General features: G+C 30.4%; 1 protein-coding gene and 1 long non-coding RNA gene across 2 annotated transcripts in view; one reads left to right on the top strand and one right to left on the bottom strand.

The window, feature by feature from the left end:
* Ser (protein serrate) overlaps positions 1-27921 on the bottom strand; it is a 428305-nt gene that overhangs the window by 80481 nt on the left and 319903 nt on the right. The window contains exon 6 of the mRNA XM_088234339.1: positions 25099-25232. Within this exon, the coding sequence (XP_088090465.1) occupies positions 25099-25232 (134 nt within the window). The remainder of the gene's footprint in view (positions 1-25098; positions 25233-27921) is intronic.
* On the top strand, positions 111-27307 carry LOC148276382 (uncharacterized). The gene is made up of 2 exons (XR_015823750.1): positions 111-236; positions 27089-27307. It is a non-coding gene; the product is annotated as an uncharacterized LOC148276382 (long non-coding RNA).

Raw genomic sequence — 27921 nt, 5'->3', positions numbered from 1 at the left:
AAAGTCGGCCGAACTTCCCAACCGACTCCTTGTGTCTTCCGTTTTCCGTGGGTGGCAATACTGACGCTCCGTTGCCCAGCTTTACATATTTCTTTCTTCCAGATGAGTTAGTGAAATGTCTCCGAGTGTTTCTGGGACATAAACGAATTCCGAGGGCATCCGAACGCGGGAAAATATGGCGGCAAAACGTGTCGTAAATAATGGATTTCCTGATGAATAAACTGAATGTTACCGGAGTAAGTGCATAATGAAGTGATTAATGTAAACTTTGGACTTGTCAAAATTAATAATGATAGCCAGACTAACCTATCCGAGAACCGATGAAGTACGTTTTGATAATTAATTATTTGTAGTGCGTAGGTAACCGTTTCCACGAATAAAGAATGAAGATGGTCTATCGTTCAAAACGCTGGCGTTGTAAACTACAATAATTTAGACTCTCAATTTCAACTCAAATAAGTTGTTGATATAATCGGTACAGCGGATAATCAATACTGTATTTGATATTTATACTGTAATAAAGTATTCACTTACTCTGGAAATGTGGAAATTCTATTATATACCGTTTTATAACCATATTTATATCATGAAAAAATATGGTTATATAACGGCATGTAACAGAATCTCCTCTAAGAAGGACCATAGAAACACGGGAATCCACTTTCTGCCGTTTTGTAGTTAAAAAGCAGAAATTGTCGCAACACGCTGCTTTATACGTGAATAAAACACCGAAGTCTACTTTCGTCCCAAAAATGCTTTTTTAAGTTGAAATAAAAATCTGAAGTTTATTATTTATTTATTTTATTTTATTTGGGAAATCAACAGTTCTACATACATATTTATAGTAAACAAACAGATATAGTGTATAAACTCAGAACTAATTACAGATTTCCACAAAGTATACAAAGTTAGTGAAGAAAATATATTACATAATAAATAAATACATATAAGTTTATAATATAAAAATGTTATTTTCATGTTCTCGTAAATATTTTTCAATAATCAAAGAATTTATTTTTATTTTTTTTAAAAACAGTAAGTTATTGTAAATTGGGCTGGATTAGGACAAGGATGCTTGAAGAGAGGATAAGGAGGGGAAGGGACATGTACATATTTATTATTATAATGTCTACCAAGTTACATAATGCATTTTCTGTGTAAATTTTAAATCTGGCAGAGTGATGTTTGTGTAATCTATATCTTTAAATTTTGTATTGTACACTGAAAAAGTCCTACGAAAAAGCAAAAGTTCACTTTGTTTTAATGCAAAAAGCAGTAGTCTCAGATATGCATTTTTAATATGTACTTTTATCATCAAAATAATTATTATTTTACATTAAACGTTCTTTATAGTTAAGAATAATTTCATTTGGGTAAAAAATATGATGTTTTAGAAATAGTACAATCACAAAATCTTGTATCCTCAACATTTCTTTCAATGTGTCTCTTGTGGTTTATCCTTGTGGTGTACCTTAGTACAGATATATATCTATAACATTTAAAGTACTTACTTTATGGTTATTCATAATGTAATATACAAGAAATATAGTCACATAATAATTATTTTACTACCGACCGGTTTCAAAGGTACACAAGCTTCCGTATCAAGGTATAATTTAGTAAAGAATATGATGATATTTCGTAATTTTAACAGTGTTTACTAAATCTAATGCATATGTAGGTAATTAGTTAATTCTCTGTTTCATGTGGTACACAAAACTATCAATGAAATAATATAATCTCGAACGAGTGCAAATAAAGTTTATGATAAATTATGATGATGATGATACCCTTGTCTAAGTACCTACCTATTTAACCGCAATGGAGATTTTCATGGTATTCAATTCGGTTAGTATTAAAATTATTTCATTTAAAATAGGTGCACCTGATTGGGAAATTCAAGTTTATTTTCAGAAGAAGCCAATTTGATATGACATTACATTTCACGGAAAATATCACGGCTAGCTTCGAAATAATCTAATGGTGTGTCCACTTCAAATGATCTGCCTGTAATCACATTAACCGTATATTGAATTAGTTTGAACGTTTGAGAAACTACTTAGAAATGTATCGAAAGTAATTCAAGCGTTAAATTACTTAAAAAACCCCCAGTCGACTCTCAAACTGTCAATCTATCCTCTAGACTAAAAAACCGAATCGAAATGGTGTGACTAGAAAAAAATAACGGTTGATCGGAAAAATTATATATTCGGATAAAATTGAACAAAACACGTTAATCTAATAAACCGAATTTAGATCATATTAAAATATTTTAAAAATCTGATAAAAATTCATCTTATATGGAAAATATTACCTACAAAAAACAAAAGCTTTTTTATTTTTACCGTATTACAAGAAAAATCATTAAAAGTTATTTTTATTTGGATTAACTTTTCAGTGAATTTTTTTGTTTCCCTAGACCTGAAGAGATATTTTTTTATATTAAAAATAATAACAGTAAGTAAAACGCAACAACTTGTTATTCCAATTGCAGTGATTTAAGCAAATAAATAGGGTAGGGATATATATCGTATATTATGTATATTTACTTTATTTGATTTATTTATAAATTAATTGCACAAATAAACATATTGATTGGCAAATAATTAATATAAAATAAGTGGATTTTAAAATAAATATCCAAGGTATTTGGTTTGGTTAGTCTCCATCTAACATAGCTCAGCCTTAAGATGGAGATATTTTATTTTGTCAAAAACACTAACTTAATAATTATTATTTTCTTTTGTTAAAAGCTCTTTTGAAGACATTTTGATAGGTACTTGTTTATCATAACATACCTTCGAGTTTCATGACCCAATCGAAATAATTTGCAACATTCTTGACACGAAAAAGTTTTAAAAAAACAGCGTGTAATGAAAAATGTATGTGTCAGAAATGTAACGAAATAAAACGAAACATTAAAATTAAATTAGTACGTATTACAGGCATATTATCACCAAATTACTTCCACTACAGAAATGGCTAATATACTTTATATTAATTTAACTGACATTAAAAATAAATCAGTAGGTACCTTTCTCTCGGAGTTTGTAAATTGGAACATTTATTATTATTGTTCTTACGTTTAAAGTGATTATTAAAGCCATGTTGCTTAAATTTCGACAAAGTACATTTGCACTTACACAAATCAATGCATATATTATTTTTATATCCACTTTAATGACAGTTTTAGTATTACAATTATTGCATTTTGATCAAATAGGCAACTCGTTTTGTGGCAGTGAAATGTATAAGTAATGGATGAGACACTATAACCCAAATTAAGTTACGATACTACTTCTCTTAGAATATTAATTTGCGTCATACGAGCCGACACCCATGGATGTCAGAAGTAAAATTTGGCATTTAAATTTTTAAAAAAACGCTTGTAGGACGTTTGTATAATCAACGGATTTATATCAGACAAAAATGGAATTATTTTTAAGAATTGTCGTTCAGGTTAAACTCTGTTTTGGTTATACTTGTATAACAGCCTTAATAGATATCCATATGTCTTTCTTACAGTATAATTAACTTAACCAACAATAATATATACCCACATTAAACGAGAGGTGAAAGAAATAAGATTACGGATAAGATAAAAAACTAACATTAAAGTCGCTGTATAAGGGTGTAAAACTTTACAATGAGACACCTGAAGAATTCAGAGAAAAATAAAGCCTTAAAGTACTTTTAAATCGATATTATTATAACTAGTTCTTGATAAATTTTGATATAAAATGTGATGTACTCTAATGTTTAAATTAGTTCTTGAGATTTTAAAGTTCGAGATTAGCAAAAATTTACGAATCTGCTTTCTTTCCATACTTTTACTTTTATTTGCTTTTTATACATCTTGATAATTTTATGTTTTTTTCATTATGTATTTTTGTATAATTTAATTTAGTACGTACTATTATTTGGCATATGATTTATTGCTCCTATTTCTTATATTTCTTACTATAGTATTGAGTGAGTTTCTAGAAAACATATCTAAATTATCATTTCAATTATGTTTTTATATATATATTATTTTTCTGTTGATTTCAATGATACTTTTATTTAGTTTTTTTTTTAATACTACTATAATTAAATATTATTTTTTTGATTTTAATGATACCATTATTTTGTATATTTGATTATGTGTGATTGTTAATTTGTATAATTTATATTTTAAAAATTATTTCTGATTATCATTTTTGCATTGTATTCTTTGGAATTTTATTATTTATTACATTTACCTTCATTTTCTATATTGTTATGCTATGTCATTATAATTTGATCTAACTAATTTTACCATGTATTTTTATTGTTATTTATTGTGGCTTGACACGGGCATAGCCAAAAAAGCCTTAATAAGTTAATGAATGAACTAACCGTCTGTTCGGAGGGGTATAAAAAAAACGTATGTTCGCATAAAATTTTGTTACGAGTACACGTATACTCGAAAATGTATTTTTACAAATGAATTTAAGTAAAAATGCAATGAAAATATTGCAGGTCTACCTGCTGACGTCCATCAAGCAAGCAGATAAGTGCCTTAAATCATGCGCTCGAGGTGCGGCACACACTAATAGTTTCGCAACGTCGGCGTCGGTCGTAAGTGTGAGTTTAACTATCGAAATTAGTTTATATAGATCGTTAATTTAGCTTCTGATTGATGTCTGATGTCAAGTTTTATTGATTACATGTATGCACCAACGTGTGATAAAAAATAAAAACAAACTGTAAATTCTTTAACTCGTTAAATGCATTACGGTAACCGAGATAAATTAAATACAGGTCGGTACAACAAAATTCACATAATATGCTCATACGCATTTCATTTTAAGTTTGTACTAGGCGGAATTATTGCTTAGTAAATAAATTCAGAATAATAAAGAAGAAACACCTACAATTATTGAGGATATTTACTATTTTTAATTAAATTGATCCGCACAACAAAATTTTGTGACTTTGATATTGAAAAAAATTAATAAATGTTAAAAAAAGGTTTCAAATAAGAATAAAAAACTAAGATGAAAATAAACAAAAATATAGTAAATATGTTTTTATATCTATTTGAATAGAAATTTTTCGCTTAAAAAATATTTTATCTTGCATACTGAGTGTAAAATAACAAATTGGCAATATGATGATAGTGTCTTGGTGTAAATAAATCAAATAACATTATGGACAATTGAGTTTAGAATTTCATCATAGGTTAGGCAGACCACTGTTAGTGTTCACTCCATGTTTACAGCTTATAGTTTATAGGTGAAGCAAGCAAGCTCGCCATTTTAACAAGATGATAGTTATTATTTTAAGTACATATATTCCAACATGTACGTAATGTTGGTCGGCATAGTGGGAAAACCCATTCAGTCAAAGTGTTGCCTTTTTCCCCTAATGATGAAGTTTAGAAAACGGTATCATTTGGGTATACATTTATTGAAACATTATTCACAAAAATACCGTCATCATTTCCCATTCTGCACTCAGAGGTGCATAGGGTACTGCATTGGGACCCCAGCTGGAGCGTATCTAGATCATCATCCGTTTTGCGTTCCCGGTCTAGGAAAATTGAAATATAATGAGGAACCAGCTTTAACGGAGATGGGTCTAATTAGACCCAGTAGTATTGTAAATTATCCGTTATGTGAAAAGCAATTTCTGTACGTTATTAATTTCTGTCCCAATTACAGTGGTGAATTACATGACAGAACACCCAGGCTTGAGAAAAATCACCTTACCGAGAATCGAACCCGGAACCTTCCATCTGTGAGTCAAGCGTTTTGACCACTACACCACGGAGGCTGCCAATTAATTTATTATTTGCCTAGCTTTCTAGTTTTGAAAGGGTTGTGGTATCTTAGTAGTGTTGTGGACTCACGGATCAAATGTCCAAGATTCAAATTCCACTGTACTATAACTTGATTACCATTCTTTTAGCGCAAGTTATTTTTTCAATGGTCTGAATATTGAAATATTTGGGTAAACAATAAAAACTAAAATATTGCATTTTTTAGTAAAAAGTTTTTTTTTGTTTTTTCTTAATTTAATGATTTACCAAAACTTTGAATAGATACTACAAATAATCACTATGAATTTACCAATCAAATCAATTAATTTTCATTAAAATAATAACCATCTAATGCATTCGCCTAGCCAAAATAACTATCTGCTTAATTAAGTTATATTTACATAATTTTTTTTTTTTGACTTAACGTCTTTGCATAGAACATCGAATTTATGTAGTTTAAATTTTCTTCATTGACTCCGAAACTTTACATTTCATTCTAGTACGAGTCAGTACCTTAAGATTGATTTGATTACTGTTCTGTTATAATATACAGTAATGGTCATTTGATTGGATACAAAAATATACCATTGCTAAAAAAAATATTTTTTTTTGATAGAAAAATATAGAAATTGCTTTATAGTCATTTTTTTTAAGTACCCGTAAGCAGATATGTAATGCGTACAGGGTTATTTAAACGACAGAATGGTGTGTGTTACACAGTGTGTAAAGAGGCCACTAGCCAATGACAGGTCATAAGCCCTGCAAATGCCTAGACTTCAATATTTCCATCTCAAAAATGTTTTCCCTCTCTGTTGCAACACATTTAGGTGCCATCACATTAAATTTCATTCTTTTACTCCTAAAAAAAATCATTATCGGTTCATTTTTGGAGTGCGGAAAACGGGACAAATAAAACCTAGATTTTTTTGATTTTAGTTGGGCTTCATCAGTTCGACGCGCAGTTGTCTTTTTCGCTCAATTTACGGGAGGTATCTGCACGAAAATGACAGTTAAAGCTTGTTGAAATATCTATACACCGTATTTTCTCTTAACGTATTGTGATTATCCCACCCACTACATATCGCACACTGCATCTGAGGACATAAGTCTTCTTGGCGGTGCCCACATACACGGAAATTTGCTTTTTCCGAACAAGAAAAGCTGCCCAAAGGAGCTCTCTGTAATCTGGTAGCCTTAGCATCTTTGTGCTGAAAGAAAGTAATCCAGAAGTACATAATATGCACTTCATTGGATTAAGAAAAAAGGGAATTGAATTCATCGCTGACTGAGATTAAATTTTTTGGACATGATCAATTCGCCGAAATAATTACAAAACTTTTTAAAAGCCTTGAAATTTCTTTTAAGAAGCCACTAGATCTGCATATCTGACAGGACCTACAACAGGGCCGCGGATAGTAGCGGGAAGCTCCATTCGATAAACATAGAGATGAAGAAGGGGACAATACCACAGGATGTGTTTGTTTGGATGTGAAGACAGATTAGGATATCCGCAGCAGCACGAAGGGGAATCAACAATATTAAAAACAAATCATTTTTGATTAAATTTACCATGACCTGATAAAAACTGCGTAGTTAGATCGGGGATAACCGAAGAAGATTTTAAGGGTTGACAGATTGAAGGAAAAAAAATAAAGGTAACCCTCCCTGAAGGGAAGATTCCCATCGCGATTGCCAAGCACCAAGAAGAGGATTTAATTATTATTTTTTTCGATTGAGACAGTTCTTCAGTTGGGAGAAGACGGACGCCACCAATAACAGAAGAACGCTTGCTTTTTAAGGGGAAATTTTCGGATCGTCGCAAGACCTCCAGATCCAAAGGGAACAAGCCCATGTGCATCCGAGCATGTCCTATATGCTCTAGCAAGAGGTTGCTTTTGTCCGCTTGCAATAATTCGCCTGAAACATTGCAACTCACAGCATACTTTGCCTAAGAAAATGGATTTATAATAGTTATTGTTTGGGAAATGTAAATAATATTTATAAAATATCAAAACCAAGAATAAGCATCTTGTCTATATTAATTTAGGACAGAGTGTACAATACCAATACATTGATGGTATTTGTGCAAGTAACAGATGACTGTCCATTCCGTGTCCAGGTGAAGTCAGTAGAGGTGTGTCTGACAGCGAAAGCCATAACAACTGAGCAGTGTTTTCTGTTCGCCTGACACACTAACAGATGGACAAATCCTTTCGCTTTTTAAGGTGCGCTCACGGTCGTCTTCGCCCCGTAATTGGATCATATTTCGACCAAACGTCAAAGGAAACAATAAGAAAAATATTGTTAATACTGACGGGCGTTTTGGACTAATAATAGCTTGATTAATTGATATTTCCACCAAGGATAGAGCTCATTACAAATGGAACGGATTTGGCCTAGGAGCCGCTACTGACATTAAAGCAACCTATTTTGATTTAATAATAAAAACTTGCGTACATGATTCGTTCAGGTAATGAAGCATTTAAAAAACGGTTATTTAGCGAATAATATTCATAAATAAAATTGTTCACACCACAAAAATACGTTGCATAGAAGTATAGAATATTTACATTTTTCCTCATTTCATTTCATTATTTACTACTTTTAGGAAATGGTCTGAAAATTGAAATATATGGGTAAATAACGAGAATATAAAAATGTTTAATTTTATTAGTATAATGAAATATTTTCACTGATTATATTTTTTAAATAAAAATCCTGTGCTTTGTGCCGGAGGGCTGAAGAATACAGTTTTGTGAGTGAAATAGAACCAGAACTCTGGACAAGTATTTTATATTAAGGACAAGAAAGCGAGTGAGGATAAGTCCGCCTCTTTTTTAGTGGTTGGTGCATTCGCCTACCATACTTGAGGTCCTGGGTTTGATTAAAAAAATGGTGTCTGTATGGAAAAAAAATATTTAAAAAATTATACGTAGATTTTTTTTTTATCACTGCGTAAAAAAGTTACCCGTGTATTCATATTTTAGCCTATTTTACAATACGAGTGGAAGAGTACTACGTATGTACAATGTAATAATATGCAAAACGAATTGTGGTCCAGTGGTAGTGGACTCACGGTTCAGAGATCCGAACCCTGCTTTACTTCAAGTTTTCAAGACGAACAGGAAATGGTCTCAGAGTGAAATTCCCATCAATGGAATATAGAATAAACAAATTAATTAAGGAAATTGAAGTAAGAATTTACTAAAAATATATCTAAAGAGTACCTGTATTATTGAAACGTTACTATGAACTAATATGGAAAGAACAGAAGGTGGTTTATACTAAAAAAAATAATAAAAACAGCAACGTGACGAAACTCAATTTGTTACAAAAATAATAAATACTAGAAAAATACGACGTAATTTTGAAAATTGGTGATTGAATTAATAACTTTATGATTTTCCATGTGAAATAATATATCAAGTATTTTCTTTGTGAAAAATCAATAAATGTATTTGATATTCCGACCGGTTTCAAAACATGTCTGTTTCTTCGTCAAGACCTAAAATAAAATAACATGAAATATTTTACTTCACAAAAAACAAGTATGAATCTTAAATGCACACCTGCACATTACGTGTTCAGTGTTTATTTTTCTTTTTTTGTTGTTTGTTATTGTCGAGGTTGCCATTTCTTAGAAAAAATACCAGGGTAGGTAGGTAAGTGGTATTGGAATGAATGATGTTCTTAATTATCAAATATTTTTGGCTAAGCACTATTATTTAAATTTGTTATTTGATTATTTATTGTGGTAAGCACGTCGCTATTGTGGTCCCTTGGATTTGTTCGTTCAAAGAGTCGAAATTGATTTTATAGACTATGAGTATTGAACTTTATTTTTTTTTTTTATATTATTTTACATATTTATTACAGCAATATACAAGTAATTATTTATACAACAAATTAATTCAGTAGTAACAGTAAGCATACATATTTTTTATTTTTGCTGTGATACGGTTATATACCCTCGGGCCTATATAATATTGCTGCCTTTGAGCTAAAAAAGTATTGACTCCTCTCTGTAGAATCAGATCCTTATTGGAGTGTCTAGTATTATGAACATGACAAACCCTTGCGTATTTTTCCCTGTTGAGATGTGTGACCGCTACTGACCTCAATATATACTGTTGACGAATATCCAGCACTTGAAATTCTTTGAAGAGCGAATCACTCGGGTATCGGTATGGTTTTTTTAATATAACTCTTAACACTGATTTTTGAGCTATAGCTGCTGAAGCCATAGTCGTTTTAGTGCAGCTTCCCCAGCCAATCAGACCATACGTCAGTATTGAATTTACCAATCCATAATACAATTGTTTTAGTTCTTTAATCCTTAGTATATTTCTTAAAGGTATGAAAAAATGAATCAAACGTTTTATTTTATTAGAAATTTCTTCAGTTTGTAGGTTCCATCTCATAAATTTATCTATTTTTAAACCCAAATATTTTACACTAGTGACATTTTCCAATAGTGTACATTTACAATTTACATTATTTATGCAATGATGTAATTTTAGTTCATACCCGGAGTTTGGTTGTCCCACCGAAGATGGGCTGAAACAGATAAACTTTGTTTTTTCTGCATTGAGAGTAAGCAAATTGTCGTTCAACCAATTGTTTACCCTCATCATATCTTTGTTAGCTTTGTCATGAACCTCTGCCCAATTTGGGGCACTATATATTAATACTGTATCATCAGCGAAAGATATTATTTTTCCAAGAGATTCACTCCTACAAAGTCCGTCAATATATTCCAAGAACAGTAGCGGTCCCAATGTACTTCCTTGGGGAACACCATAGTCTAACTCTGCAGCATCACTTAGTTCATTGCCAATTTTTACTTTTTGTAATCTATTGGATATATAACTTCTAAACCGATCAAGGATAATTTAAGTATCTCTTTTCTAATAAATAGGCACTCTCAGGTTTTTGGTAGTTTTTTCCGATAGTCATTATTTTAATTTGTGTTAAATTTTATTACTTTAGTTAAGGCTGTAGTCTGGTAAAATGAACGCAAAATTAGGAAATCATACGATTTTTCCATTTTAAAACGAATGTTTTTTTAAAATCATGCTATAATAAAAAAATATAAAAACATAAATTAGATAAAAACAATACCCTTTAAAGGTTTTTCTGTTAAAAAATATACTTATAAGTTTTATGTAACTAAAATATAATTACTTTTAGACCGGCAGATTACGCCATTTCAAATTTAGACTAAACTTAGGTATCTGGCATCTAAATAAAGACTAAGTATTGAACAAAAATATGTTGTCATAATTTGAAGATAATAAGTTGAACATGAATGTGGCCGAAAACGATAAAGGTAGGTCTAATGGTTTGTAAATAAGATATTGTTATAAATGAAATATTACAACCGAAGTTATCTTCTTTTTTTAAAAAAGATAATACAATTCTATAAAAAAAGGGTTTCAACTAAAGTATTTCAGTATTACCGAAAGCAAATTTTTACGTATAAATATAAGAAAATGTCACAAAAATGCATGTGATTTAAAATGCTTGTATTTCTTTTCAAAATCAAAAAAAAAAAAATTTGGCTTCGGCCACTTTCATGTTCAACTTATTACTTTAAATTATTACCACAAATTTTTGTTCAATACTTAGTCTTTATAGAGATCCCCCAGATACCTAAGTTTAGTCTAAATTTGAAATGGGGTAATTTGCCGGTCTAAAAGTAATTACATTTTAGTTACATAAAACTTTTACGAATATTTATAAAAAAAGCTGATTTTTATATATACACTATCAGTTATCATAAATCTGAAAAACGGTAGGCAATGTCAATTAGGTATAATAATATAATCTGATAATAATTCAAAATCTCCATTCATGTGTGATAATGAAATATTTTACCAGTTAAGGGTATTTTAAGGACCAAAATTATTATCCAACAGATGTTACCTAGATGTATAAAAATAAATTAGAACACAGCTATCGAACAAGATTTACATCTGTTGATGGCCTAGTAGCACAAAAATTAAAATATAAACATGGACAACGTACGTTGGATTATATTGTTCCAAAAATATTTAATATGTTGCCACTTGACTTGAAAACATGTCATAATAAAAATAAAATTATGTTTTTATAAAGAAAGTGGTTAGTAGACACTGTAAACAAAACGTTCCTATACTGATTTATTACTTTTTTTAAACATTCTTGAGCTCAGTATTTTTATCTTTCATTGAATACATTTTTGTTATTTTCTTAGGTTAACCTTTTATTTTATTTCTTTCTTATTTTATTTAATTTTTTTAGATATTAATTTTACTTTTTTTAAAATTATTTTTTTTCTGTAGATATAAATAGAAATTTTCGATTTACTTTGTTTTATTTTGTTTTGATTACATTTATGAGCACACACTATTTATATATATTCAAGTAAATGGATTTTCTTTAATTTTAGTTGTATTATTTTTTTCTGTTTTCCTACTTTAAAAAAACATATTTTAGACCATTTTATCTGGTTTTGTTGAGTTTTTTCTTTTCTATCTTCTTAATAGTATTTTTATTTTTTTAAAGCATCAAAAACAAAATAATAAATCTTCATTATTTTATATATATACAGTATTATGTCTGTACACTTTTATATGATTCCTAATTAAAACTAATGTCTGAGCACCCGATGACAAACTATTATTTAATAGTTTATCGGGACAAAATATGTTTTGATACATTGTTTTCTTTTTATAATGTATAAATATTGTAATAATGTGTGTGTTTTATTAAATAAAGACTTTTTATTAATAAAAAAATTTAAATAAAAAAAAAATCATTTTGTAATAGGGGTAATTATAATGAAACGATATGATTAAGATTGACAAACAGCGACAGTAAAAACCGCCAGAATCTCGTATGAATTACGTTCGAGTGTGGTTCGAATATCGGAGGAACAAAACATTGATATATGCAGAGCCGAGTGTTTTTTGCAACATTTGTGCAAGTGGTATTATACATTATGGTGCCATTATAATACACACGTTTAAGGGGGGAGTCATCAGATTCACAGCCAGCGTTGTTACGCATAAAACCGACAAAAATATCAGTTTATTGTACAGTACTTAAGAATCGGACGCAGCTGGAGAAGTCAGTAAAACATCTGAATAGAATCGAATTAAAAATACAATTTCATATCACAGGTAATTTGAGCTTTGACCATTGCGTTACATTTTATCAAAAATGAATACTTTAATTAATTTTTAAAAAAATGTTTACCTCGAAAATAAAACAAAATAATGCAAAACAATTTAATAGTTATTTTTCATCATCATCATTTACTTTTCCCAGTGGTGCATAGGGGAATGATGCATTGGTTAACCAAACGCAGGGTATTTCGATCATCTTATACATGATGGTTATGTGATATGTCTTACGCTTCAGGTGCCATTCCCAAAACAATAAATTATATTTTTATTTTATTTATTTTTTAATATTATTGATTGCAGTTTGAACAGCTTTAAAATCAATGTTTTTTGTCCACCCTCCCAGGAATCGAACCCACGACCTCAATAATGGAAAGCGATCGCGAAAACCAATTCACAACGAGACGGATTTATCTTTACTCGATTTCATAATCTAGGATTCTTAGCTAAGAGCAGTCATCGAGTCGGAAACACTGAAACTGTATTTTTGATATGCCTGGACACAGGTACATATTTTAAAGATATTTTATTTCTTATTATGTAAAGTACAATAATAGGGAGTTATGATTAAATAACATTATGGTGTTATTTGTACTTTCACTCAATAAATATTTCTAAAATTGTAAATGAAACAACAAAATATATAGTGTTTTAATTAAAATCCATATAAAAAGAATACTAAATATAATTTTAAACTTAATTTTTAAAACTTGTGGTATTCCTGGCAGTGTTTTTTTGTTCATTTGGTGAAAGAGGTAATGTATTCTGTAAAACTGCACGTTTAATACTCCGCTGACTCTCCCCTTAATAAAATACTCTTTTATACAGAGCTCAGTAGGTACTACATAGATAGGCAGCATCCCTTTCGGGAGCCGACAGATGTACGCCCTTGGAGAAATACAAAAGACCTCCCAGAGAATCGATACATTTATTATTTTTTAGCAATCAGCGATGCCACTCGAGTTACGACTTTATTTCGGCCAGATTCTATAGTGGTATTTTATGTATATATGAGAGTAGACACGTTTTGTGGTTGTGTGTATCACAATACGAGGTAAGAGGAACCGCAAATAAACAAGTATTTATAAAATGGCTATCTTCTGATTTTAATCGAATGTAAAATATTAAGAAATTAAGAACTAAAAACTCAAAAAATACAAATGAATGTCATTTATTTAATTGTAAAAGAATAAGAAAAATCTATGTACAGTAATATTTTCATCCATGACAAAATATCTGTGGCTTGGGTAAAAAGTCATAAAAGCGAATGTCGTAAATCAAACCATTACAGGAGAGTAATTTTACAGGTATTTTGTGTTGTTATAAAAAACTGTTCGAAACTATTATCAATAAAAATACACTATCGTATAGGTCTATGTATTTAAATGGTTAAATATGTATTTCCGAATGTTTGAGTTTACTGTTTACTATATTGATATGCCATATATGTTTTTTCAAAATTATTTTTTGTGTCTCTCATCCTATATTTGCGGTGATATACTCATGTGTCTGTGTCATTTAATTGCTCGTCCCATCTCAACACAGGACTTTTAGTCCAACGGAGTTGGGACTTATGTCTCAAATAATGTACAATTAACTTATTTATGTAAATAAATAAATAAATATTTTTTGATTGACATCAACCCTCTTTGAAATGTTTGGAAAAAAAATAAAATCCGACATTAGCTCTTTTAGATCCAAGACACAGATATTAACTAATACATCTAAAAATATTATTAACAACATGAAGAAGGTACCTAAAATATAAAATTTGTTTATAATAGACGAAAAATTTATAAGTGGACAAATTGCATATACGTTTAGTTAAGTCTATACATCAAATTGCCTAAAAATGTTTTCCTGTGTACAGAAAAGAACTTTGGATTAATTTAATCAACTTTTTATAGGTTTCCTTGATCAACCCAAATAATAATCTTAATTATTCAAAGCTTCAATAGACCATATGTCGATTTTGGATTCATTAAATACAAAGTTGAGAAAAAAGCTTTATAAAATATATTTACCAAAGAAATATTATTGGTACTTTAAACATAATAAAAATTAAAAGTATTGTCATAAAAAACAGATATGAGTAATTTTAAGAACTAAAATATAATACAGAGAAAAAATAATTCAAATGAACAACTTAAATAAGAATTATTTACCAAAAATTACGTTTAAACGTTAAAAATGAAATTTAAGAATAATGCCATTGACTCATAAAGAAAGAACAGGGAGATTATTATATTCGTAGTTTTTTCGATGGTTGCACGGGGAAAAACAAATATTTAAAGTGTTGGCTAAGTTAAGGATTTTGAGTAAATACTGATAATGGAAATGAAGCTGCGATTTTGTCATGAGAACTTGTACATTTATTTACTTTAAACTGTACGGTGGAAATAAAGTTAAAAAATGCAAATACGATATTTAAATGTATCGTTAAATTACTGAGAAAATAAGTTTTTTTTATCACTTAACTTCTGTCCGAATTAAAAACATAATCCACAAATTGATCAAACTGACAGTGTCAATGAAGACAGGGGTGTCACCCTTGTCGGTTCGACTATAGTTGTTGAGAACTAGGAACAGGGGTGTGCCTACTCGCACCCTTGTGTAATTTATGCCACATTGTTAAGAGTAAGCACCCTGCCCCTGCCCTATATTCACTTATAGGACAAGTGTCATCAAATAGTTTATGAACACAAACATTTCCAAACTTTTGTAGGTCTTTTGAATACAAAATCATCATTATCATTAGAACGGTCTTTTATGAATTTAATAAACAAGTTCTAGGCGTTGTGTGTTTTAAAAAAATAAACTGGCAAAGATTTCGTAAAAAAAATTGAAAAATCTGAATGCGACTTTTTGGTTGAAGGGGTTGGTATGTGAGGAGAAAATACTCTGAAAGTGAATTGTCACAGAAATAAAGATATCGGAAAATGAAGCGAAAGATTTTTTCAACAGCAAATCACTTTTTGAATATTTGTTCCTCGTGTAATTCCAACATTAAAATACAGAATAAAAGAGTTTTAAAATAACTCATTGTTTCGTGTTTATTGAAATGGACAAAATAATGGATTGTTTATGAATTAAATAAATTTGAAATATTCATCAAAAATATTTTTAGTAGATTTTACTCCCCAGGGATAATTCAATATTGAAATAAATTTTAACAGAGGAACAAAAAAAATGAGAGGGGAATAGAGAAAACTCAACATATTGTTGAATTATCCCACTGGTATGAAAATAAGAATAAAAACTGAAAAGTGTTCAGGTAGGTGAAATAATTAAGCCAGATGAATCTCACCTTCATCAATAAAGGTTTCAACTCTTTTACTTTACAAAAGTCAACAGATGCAAGAGTTGAAGAAATGTCGATGTTCAAACATGGTGACAGAATGGTGAATGTTGCACAGTGCGTAAAGTAGACATTTAAATCTTGTATACCCACGAACAGGCCATGCCTTTGTGAGATTTTTTGTTTACTATTTTTACTATTAATATGTATTTCATTGGTATGTAAAAAAATATTAATAAATAAATAAAAAATATAAAAAAATCAGCCTATGATAGGTCAGTAAATACGTATACTTTCATATTCCCTTCTTAAAAATGTTTTCTCTGGCTGTTGCAATAAATTTCAATCGAAGGATTAATGCTTACATAAATACTTATTATGATGCAACGAAAGTTTGAAAAACAGTAGCGACACTAGAAAAACATTGACACGGAACATTACACTTTAGAGGGTGGATTCTCTATGATATGAATAGATTTCCTACTGTTTGCAAATTTGGTTTAGTGGTCTAACTATTCCATTGTTCAGTAACTCCTGAGACCCATAAATAATCCATGAGATGGAGTACTTTTTACCATTGTCACAGAGCTGAGGTACACAATTGAAACGTTTGTTAATGGTAATGCATTTTGATCGGAGGAGATATTAAAAAGGTTAATGTATAAAGTATTACGTACTTGACAAAATAATCTATTTCTGCGAGTTTATAAATCGGTCAAAATATTTAAAAAATAAAAAATACAGCGAAATTTGCAACTAAACACTGAATTAATCCAATTTACACATACACACTATATTTTTGGGACAGTAAAAGAGTACAAGTTGAACATGAAAAAGAAATTTCATTAATAATTGAAAAAATATATTCTCGATAAATTTTGATATGAAATTAGATGTTATAGAAGTTAATACTAGTTTTATATTATAAATCATAAACAAACTAACCATAACAATACCAGTGATCATTCATAAATGCTCAACATGTGAGTTAGAAATAAATAAAACATTTATATTATAAAATGGAAATCGTTAAAATATCTGAAGTTATAAATAAAAAATACTCGCGAAAAAATATCTAGAGCAATTGCGAGAAATTAACCTAATTATTTCATGTGATAATTGAACACAATCTAATAATCCCATTAAATCTATGTTCTATGTTCAATGCTGAACTTTGAAAAAAATATTTTGTAAGATGATTAATAAAGAAACAGAAAAGGTGTTTGTGTTGTTAGAAATCGATTTTCATTTTAATAAAAAAACATAATATTTTATATTGGGTAGGTACCATAATGCATACAACATTTTAGTGAATTTAGTAACATCTGGTTATTAGGGCAGTGAAAAAATATTGTACAAGGGTTGTGAGTATGATAAAAATACAATCTCTCTTTCTTTTGCATGGAAAAAAAGCAATGCAGCAATAGTGATTCATATTGCTTATGCTCTTGATGTATTTGCTTTGGTTCAGTTATTATACTCTTGGACAGTTTGGTTAAAGCGAGAATTACCGCAAGTGAGGAGTGAACAATGCTAGGATGTTCCCAAATGACTAGGGGAATATAAATATTAATAATTATCCCCAAGGAATTTATTTACGAGAGGAACTCTTTCAATGAACTGACAGCCGATGCTATTTTACCGCACCATAGTCAAGACTTTTTGAAATAATTGCAAGCCATAAAAATGTTATATTCAGCTTTCCAAATTTAAATAAGTTATTTTTTAATGCGCATGCGCCGTAAGGTGCAATGACAACACATTGAAAGAAATGTTACCACTGAAAAATAATTCCTAAAAACATATAAAGCCGGCTTCGTAATTTCGAGGTAAATAGTAGAAAAGTTAAGTAGGGTCAAAGCACCAAAGAATGACCGTTTAAGGTTCAGCTTATAGTGAAATCCACATTAGAGGTATAAATTTTATTATTTACAAAATAAAAGAAAACAATAAAAAACACATCGACTTTTCTAAGTAATTTTACTTTTTTATTGAAATACGAGTATTACAATTAAAACTAATATTACTCTAAAAAAAAAGCAGAATCACCAGTGAATGACCACTACTACCCCAGTAAAAATAATATTCAGATTTAGTTACATTATAACATTATAAAACACCCTAACACATTAGAATATGGATATATTCAAAGCATTGCATAAGAAATAGCATCAAATAAAACACTTTTTTTTTTTCATTTCATTTTTTTGCACCACAACAGGCCAGGAGGCCCAATTACAGTGGTGAATTACATTACAGAACAACCAGGCTTGAGAAAAATCAAATTTTAATTTTTGTGTTCTCACCGGGAATCGAACCCGGAACCTTCCGTGCGTGTCAAGCATCTTGACCACTACACCACGGAGGCCGCCGCACACTTACCACACCTTCCCTTATAAAAACACTATCAATCTCAGAACAATAACGTGAAGACGCACTATTACCTTTTGACAACTCACAGTTCAAAACTCATAGATTTGTTTCATACCAAAAGATGTGTCCGCCTACTGCTTTTGTCATAGTTTCAAGTGCTAAAAGTTTTTTGACTAGAAACATGTAGCATTTCTTATTATATTGTGCTTTATTAACCAATGGTCATTTACTGGTGCTTTGACCATATACCGTCTCGAAACGTACCGATGAAGATAGTGTTGGATATCGGCTCCCTGTTTTGTATAAAGTGATTTAAAAACATTTGAATTTGTTGCAACAGAGAAAGACAACATTTTTAAGAAGGGAGATATCACAGTAAATTCCTAGATTAAGCGTATTGCTTGGAAGAGAATTATTATTAATACAAAATTTCAGATATTTCGTTTTATCGATATTAAGTGTAATTGTAATTAGCTGGTTTAAGTGACCACTTTACACATTGTGTAAATTACTTCGGAGAGCGCACATTAAATTGCGTTGTTCCAAGATTGTTCAATGATCTCCCACAAACCATCATTAACATGAAAAATCTTCAAATGAAAAAAAAAGAACTGAAGAAATATCTTCTAGATACTTTATAGTGCCTGTTTATAAATAAATCTGTAAAATATAAATAAAATAAAAGTAATATAAACCTGTCATAATTTTTTTTTTAATGTGTCCCACAGAAAAGTCTTTAGACTTAGTAGGTAACAAATTCTTATATGTATTTTTTAATTATAAAATAAACGCTGCTCTGCAGCACTGAAACTGAATACACCATTCTAGCCGTGTTTAAACATCCACATTTCCTCAACTCTTCCATCTGTTGACTATTGTAAAGTAAAGGAGCTGAAACTTTTATTGCGTGCATGAGATTCATCCTGCTGAACCAATTTACCTACAAGGCAACGCCTGAAAACAATTTCCCAATGTTTATAATTATTCTTATACCAGTATTATTTCAATTTCAATTTCAATTTATTTATTTTAAATATAACATATACATTACAAAAATATATTGAATACGTACATATTATAAAAAAGAAAAATAAATACACGAAAGAGACTCATGTCAAAGTAGTCGAAGAATCCTGCTCCGGAAAACCCCTTCGGATACATGGAACTGATTAATATCCAGAGCGATGTTGTTTAGCATAGCGGTAGCCCTTCCAACAGGCATAACCATGGGCAGGTTGGTCCTGAATATCGGAATATGAAACAATCTATGCTGACGCTGTCTTAGGTAATTATCAGGAACATACAAACCAATGCTCATCATAATTTCAGAATTATCGATCATACCGCGCAACAATCGATAAAAATGTGTAGTCAAATACACATTCCTTCTAGTCTCTAAACGGTTGTAGCCAAGCATACCCTGGAGAAACTCGGTCGGGTAGAGCCAAGGATAATACCCGCACTCTCTCATGTAGAGATATCTCAGAAACTTCTTTTAGATTTTCTCTATCATAAGAGAGTACTTCAGTTCATGTGGCCCCCAAATCATCGAGCCACTCTCGAGTCTACTTCGCACCAAGGAGTTGTAAAGAGTAAGTTAATTTAATAATGTTTTGAATATTTATAAAAGTTTGCAGACAGGCTGGATTTCCTCCCTAAGGAGCTATTTAGATCTTTATTTGTTGCAACAGAGGGAAACATTTTTGAGAAGGGAATATGGAAGTGATTTAAAACCACGTTAATAATATATATAGGTAATGGGAAATGTTTTAGATAAGATAATAGTTCTATTAGGATGCAGAATGTTTTATATACAGATGTATTTCGGTTCAATGAAACCTTTCGATAATTCTGATTGGATCATTCAAAACATATTTGATGTATATTGAATACATTCGTACAAGTCACCCAAAGCGTTCACTCCTCTCTCAAATAAGGTAAAGAGGATTAACATTTTATTCTGACAATATTTAAACCCGGGAGCAATCGTTCGTGAGATGAATTTACACTTTGTATTACTATGATTATCAATACAATAATCCAACTGACGCATCTGCCTTGTTACATTCGTGATAGTTGGAATCAGTACAAAAATAAAATTGTTGAATTCAGTCGTTCAGAAAGATCAGAATAAATAACAATAATTATAATGTAACAAATTGTATTTTATTTACAATTTTTTTTGTTTACAACATGTACAATTCATTGTTTTTAAATTAATTTTCTGACTTGCTAGAATTATAAATGAGTTTTTGTTGTTCTTTTATATTAACAAATTACAACAGAGACGAGAACATTTTAGAAGAGGTAATATAGAAGTCTAGGCATCTACAGAGCTTGTAACCTGTGGTTGGCTGGTTTAAGAGGCCACTTTACACACTGTGTAACATTCACCATTCCGCCTATGTTTGAACATCTCAAAATCGTCAAAAAAACACATTAAAAAAGGTCCTGCCTAAACACACGAAATTCCTAGCTAGTTGGGACCTAAAACAAAAACCTCCGTAAATTTTAAAACAGCGAAATAAATAAGTAAATAATTAAATATAAATAATAATAAAATACAAATTTTTCGTAAAATTGAACAAAATGTTTTTGAAAAAAAGAAATAAAGACTAAAGAACTGAAAAATAACTTGATTTTTTTTTTAAATCTTGTATTGGGATAAATAGATTCTTTTAGTGGAACATGTAAAGCGAAAATGTTTAACTCTTTTAGACCTGAATTAATTCCTGTTATTATAACAAGTATTTGTTATTATGTGTGTACTAAAGGAAATATTAGTTTTTTTGTACTTATAATGCTTTTTTAAATCTTTAATAATTCAAAATGAATTCATTTTCAGACTACAGGAATTCGCTCGAAAACAAACAAACCAGCCAAAACAAGCCAGCTGAGCCAAACCAGCCAGCTGTCAAAGTTGAAAAACGTATTTTGTGTGTTTTATATAAACTTTTCTGTGTATTGCTAATTACCGACGTTTATAAAAAATGGACATGCTTAGGGGTTCCAGTAATTAAAAAATAAACTCATCGCTTTTGAATTTCAGCAGGTAAGAGAATAAATAAATCTTTCAAAAAAAATCGTGAATATTTGAATGAAAACCCGGGGTGAAAGGGTTAAAAAATACTGATTATGTATTTGTAACTAACAAATTATTCTACAATTTTTTTGTTGATGTGCACCCTAAGGATAGATACCAAACAGCTTTGGAGGCCCCGATGTTGTAATGGATAAGAATCTTGCCTTGCACACGGACGGTTCCAAGTTTGATTCCCGACGAGATTTAAAAAACAAATGAGATTTTCTCAAGCCTGGCTTTTCTGTACTTGTGATTGGACTTCCTGGCCTGTTAAAATGAAAAAAAAAAAACAACACAATAATTATTTTGAAGCAGATATTTTGGTATGGTAAAGCATACCAATCTACATATATTTTTTTATAGTCGAACTAGTATATTTTACTATTTGCGAATACTCCCACAATGTTTAAATTTACAATGTGTGTATGATTTATAACTTGATTTGCAAAGAAACAAAAAGAATACAGACGGCAGTAAAATTTGTACAAAATGCTTACAGAAATTTTTTCTTGCTATTTTTTCTAAGTACATTTATTGTTGTAAGCTCGAGTGAATAAATTATAGAGGTTAGTTTACATTAAATTTGACGGGTTAACAGCGCCTTTGTTTCGTAATTTATATGAATAATACGTAAATAATTAATAAAATTCACAAGGAAATTATTCCATCTTTGTCGTTTTGTTTCAATTAAGGGCATCGGCCATAGGATATGGAGTACATAATGGCGGTTTGAGACCGAAAGCTTCCCGAAGTTGCTGGAAACGTGACCAATAACGTTGTCACGAATTAATCATTAAGACGGCCAACTAATTAACATGGCGGTTGTAATTATGAGTTGTGATTTGTGCGGAACAAAACACTGTTTCCCTGCGTCTACCTTAATTGAGGCAATTAATAAATTACAGCGACCATCGTCCATGTTTGTGCAGAGATTGCCGATAATATTAGAACCACTAAAATTAAGCCACTCGCACCTGTCTCGAGACATTTTCATTATCGAGACTCGAGATGCTGGTATCGAAATTTAGTAGTAGTACGATTCTAAACGCTCTCTAAGGAGTAGAGAACGCGTTGCTAGCTCGCAATGTACATACTGTCGGCCTCGTCGTGTAGTGGTCAGCGCGTTACCATGCAAGAGGTCTAGGGTTCGATTTCCGACATTGTTGGCATGAAATATTTATTTAAAATTGATTTCAGGCGCCAGTCCAGGGACTACGAAAAATTCTAGTATTCATCTTATTAAATAAATATTTCATGTCAACATAGTGAGAATCGGACCCAAGACCTCTTGCACGGTAAGCAAACACGCTGACCACTACACCACGAGGCCGACCATAAGGATGACAAATGAAAGTATCATATAATTATTATATTTTTTATTTTATTGAAATAAATGGCACTTAGTGCCTTTTATATATTAGTTGCAAATATATATATTAGTTTAAATATTTTTGAATTACTATTATGTACCTACTAGCTTCTCCTATATGTACTAAACTTCGCGTGCAATGAGTCACCAACATCTTGGTTCCTATTGCCTAGAGTGTGAAGTCTATTAATGACTGCATTTTTACCATATGACGTCGAAGTATTATTGCCACAGTATTGGTAGGTTTGCCGAGTTGTCCTTTTCGGTACATTGAAATGAATGAGTGATAAAATCGCATATTACATACAATGAAAGCACCCACCAATTTCTCGAAACTGTCTTTAAAGACTAAAGTCTTACTTCAGTTTCACATTTTAACGATCAATTTTTTAAAACTAATTAAACAAAAACGTTGTATTTTTTTATAATCAAACCGCGAAAATAACATAACATAGAAACTTTAAAAGCTTTCATTGAAATCCTCACAGCAGTATTGTCAATTTTTGATCAATCAAATACACATGGTCAGTACAATAACTTTTTTCTCATTTCTTAAAAGGAAGAAGAACGTAGTAATACAAACAAAACAAACAACGACACAATATATTATATACTATAGTCGGCCTCGTGGTGTAATGGTCAGCGCGTTTGACTACCATGCAAGAGGTCTCGGGTGCGATTCCCAAGGTGATTTATATGAAATATTTATTGAAAAAAGATGTTTGCACATTTGAATAACTCATAGTCCCTGGACTAATACCTGTAGCGTAAGACTGATCATCTGACCGTCATGTAACAAAAATGATCAAGATCCACTGCGATTGGTGTACCAATGTGGTGCACTAAGCACCATTAGGTGCGGAAAGGGAATGATGATGATATATTGAAACCAATTCCATGGTCATACCATGTACATGCTCTAGGGTATACTTACGCTATAGGTGTCGCTATGGTACATTTAATATTTAAAATATGTACATAACGAGATTTTTTTAATTGTCCGGACATTAAAATTAACAAAGACTCGGAGAGTAATCATTTTGAATTAGTCAAACGATATTTTGATTAATGAAGTACACACACACACACACATACGGGTGTTTCATAATAATTCACTATGAATATTATTTACTAAGCCGTCTCTGTGTGGGAGTTATTGAGAATATCAAATGTCTATGGACCGGATTACGAGACAATGTTTGGGTTGAAACAAATTTGAGAAAATAGTTAAGCCAGGTTTAACACTTCTGTAAAAAAATATTGAGTGGGTTTTGTCTAAAAGGCGTTGAAAAAACGAGAATATGAGAGTACAGTATGCAAAGGTTGATTATTTATTTATTCTGGAACAGCAAGAAGAATCAATATCGGACAGCATTTTTTTCTTTTAAAAGTATTTAATTGATAATCAATATACATGATTTGATTATAATGTATTCCTCACTTGGAAATCCCGTGCCGAGGAATACGTTTATTTTTTAACAAAGAATTTATTTTTTAATATAATAAATATACACATACATACTCGTATATGTAATAAATAATTCAGTACATAAAACATACTTTTTCAAAAGAAATGTTTTTTGACAAAGAACTATTTAAAACTATAAAACTCAGTAAATAAAATAAATAACATACATTTTACACGTTCCTTGACAAATAGATAATATCGTTAAAATTTATACATAAATTAGAGAAAAACAATGTAGTAAACGTGGAAACAATACGAGAATATCAGAACAGTATCATAAACAACATTCTAATTCTTTATTCTTCTTTATCTTGTCTGTCTAGATGGCACACGATATAACAGTTTCTCAAGGAGATCAGGGATTCCTATTGTATTTTTCGATAGTTTATACAACGTAAGTTGGTCGAATATAACTTTCCGAGTAAGTTTTAATAAGTAAGTAGGTCTTATCCAAAAAGAATTTCACCAACAAATTTCACAAAAACAATATTTAACATTTGTAGACAAGATGTGTTTTTCTAGATAACACTGTTGATTGTTAAATAAAATGAACATCTTACCTTGATCACAGAGTATACCTCCCCAGTTTGTATCACAGATGCACTGCCATGATGATCCGTTACAGTAACCGTGTTTACAGCCAGGGTATGGTTGGCACTGGTCACAGAAGTCTCCTCTCCACCCCAAACGGCATCTAAAGATAATTAAAACATCATGTTATTTTTTATTTTTTTATTTTATTACAATTTTCAAAAACCCGTTAGGGTTACATTAGAAATTTTATATTGTCTAGTCATTTTATGTCTCGTCTAGTCTAGTTAGTTCAGTCATCATTTGCTTTTTCAGATTGATTTTAAATTTGTCTCCAGTAAAAGTTTTCAAGTAGTAAGGTAAGTCGTTGTAGTGTTTAAGTCCATTTTGTAGTATTTTTGACTGTCCTGTGTTTGTCTTTGCTTTTTCAATATGATAGTGTTGTTGCTGTCTGGTGTTATATTTGTGTATGTAAGAATTTTTTGCTAATATTATGTCGTCGTCTTGTATGCTTGCCAGTGTTATTTTGTGCACAATTTTTAAGATCTCAATTTTAGTCAAGTAGTTTATGTCAAACTGGTGTGTTTTTTTGTACAGTTCAGTCGTAGAGGTCAGGTAGGGTAGGTTGTATGTTAGTTTAAGGATTTTATTTTGTTGTCTTTGTATTCTTGTTATGTCTGTCTTGTTACCAGTTCCCCAGAAGGCGATCATGTAACTCAATTCACTTTTGACATAGGCTTCGTACATCATAATTTTTATCTTTCTTGGTATAAAATCTTTAATTTTGTAGAAGAGGCTATGTACTGATGCCATTACTTTAGTGAGTCCGTCTATGCGTTTTGTCCATTTTAATTGTCTGTCCATTGTGAGTCCTAGGTAAGTCACATGTTCTAGTTCTTTAAGAGTTTCGTTGTTTATTTTTATGTTCATGTTATGGTTCTTCTTTTTTGTTTCGAAATGTATTATATTGCATTTCTTGGCATTTAGTGTTAAGAAGTTTTTGTTTGTCCATTCTAATAGTTTTTGCACGTCATTGTTGATGGTTTTAGTAGTTTCAATGTCATTTTTGTTTTCATATAAAATTCCTAAGTCGTCCGCATACATTGTTTTTTTTCCCATTATGTCACTGTGTATTATGTCGTTAATGTATATTATATAAAACAATGGTCCTAATATTGATCCCTGAGGTACTCCGAATTGCATTGTTGTTATTTCACTTTTGTGTTCTTCAATTTTAGTAAACTGTTTTCTTCCTTGTAGATAGTTTTTAAATATTTTGAGAGCTTGTCCCTTAACTCCTGTATGTTGTAGTTTATCTAGAAGGGTATCATGACGACTACTAGAATTATCATTGAAATAAAATTTTACATTCAAAGCCTTGTAGTCTTTATAATAAAATTAGTCATTTACAGGTAAATGTACAGTACAAGGCATATTACAAGAGAGATGGACGACATTTTAAAGAAGGGAATATCTCTACTAACAAATATTTAGACAAACTCAAAATATTGTTGTTCGATTCCCAGCGCACATATGTGTCGAAATCTCCACATTTCTGTTTTAAAAATTCTGGATAATATTGTAAAATTCTTACATAAACTAAAATTAAATGGTACAGGATACAAATGACGGATGTCATTTTTTATGTGTTTCAAACTAATAATGATTGATTAAAATTGACGTTTACGTAATTTTTGTAATTTTTAGTTTGATATTCTTTCATGATATATATGTTTCTACTTTCTATTATGTTGTTGGAGATAAAAGATGGGTGTTAGTTAAATACTGGAAAAAAACGAAAATTCAGTATTAATGAAAACCACTTTGGATAATATTAAATAGTATGGGCTATTTAAATTAAGCAGATTCCTTTATATTTATAAATTTATTTAACTGTGCAAGAGGTTTGAAAACTTAAAAAAGTTTTATCTCAAAACTTCCTTTTTTGACATTCTTCATCCAGTACCATTCAATTATTATGTTCTTATCCATTTTACATTCAATATTTATTATTTTCAGGTCTTTTTTCGTTCATCACTCGGATGTATTAATTCCATCTAATTAACCAATGCATTTTGAAATGTGATACCCAACGAAGAGATTTGCAGAACCTATAAGTAATATAAAGAACATTGAGAGATGGAGAAGGCAAAGAAGGCTTTTCTGGAGAGACCACGATGAGAGGATGGACCTAGCGAGGATTTCCAAGATCGTGATGCACGAGACTCAAAAGGGTCGTCGACCACCAGGACGAACACCAAAGAGATTGAGAGAAATTTGGACGTTTGCATCACATGACGAAGATTGATATCCTGTCCGAACAGATCGCAAGATCTATAGAGAGAAGAATTTTTTTTAAATTTGTATTTCGCGTATATATAGGTACTTATGAAATATACGTTTTATTTTATCTTTAAACTAAGTTTTACAATTTGTACGAATTGGCTACGGCCGTTAATAAATAAATAAATGAACAAAATGTTTTTTACGTAAGTTAGTAATTTTATCTAATAAGAACATGTCAATAAAAAAGTCAAATTAAGTTGAAGTCTTCCAGTAAAGCGGTTGAATCAAGTTGAGGAAGACGTCCAACTTTTTTATTTTATTTTATCCGTGTACTTAAAATATTATTCAACTGAAAATAATTTTCATAGATTATAATATTAATTTGAAAGGTGATCTTTTTTGAAAATAGGCGTCAAAAATGCTTACTTTCGCCCATTTTTCATTCCATTATTAAAGTTTGTTATAAAATAAAATAATATGTTTAACGTAAAAGCAAACACAATATTTTGTAGAGAAGGTTTTTTATTTTTGATGACGTTTTTACCTTTAACATTTTGTTTTCCTTT

This window comes from Micrasema longulum, unplaced genomic scaffold, assembly GCF_059751315.1.
Source record: "Micrasema longulum isolate JH-2025_06_02 unplaced genomic scaffold, ASM5975131v1 h1tg001230l, whole genome shotgun sequence".
NCBI lineage: Eukaryota > Metazoa > Arthropoda > Insecta > Trichoptera > Brachycentridae > Micrasema > Micrasema longulum.
This window is presented reverse-complemented; position numbering and strand designations above follow the sequence as displayed.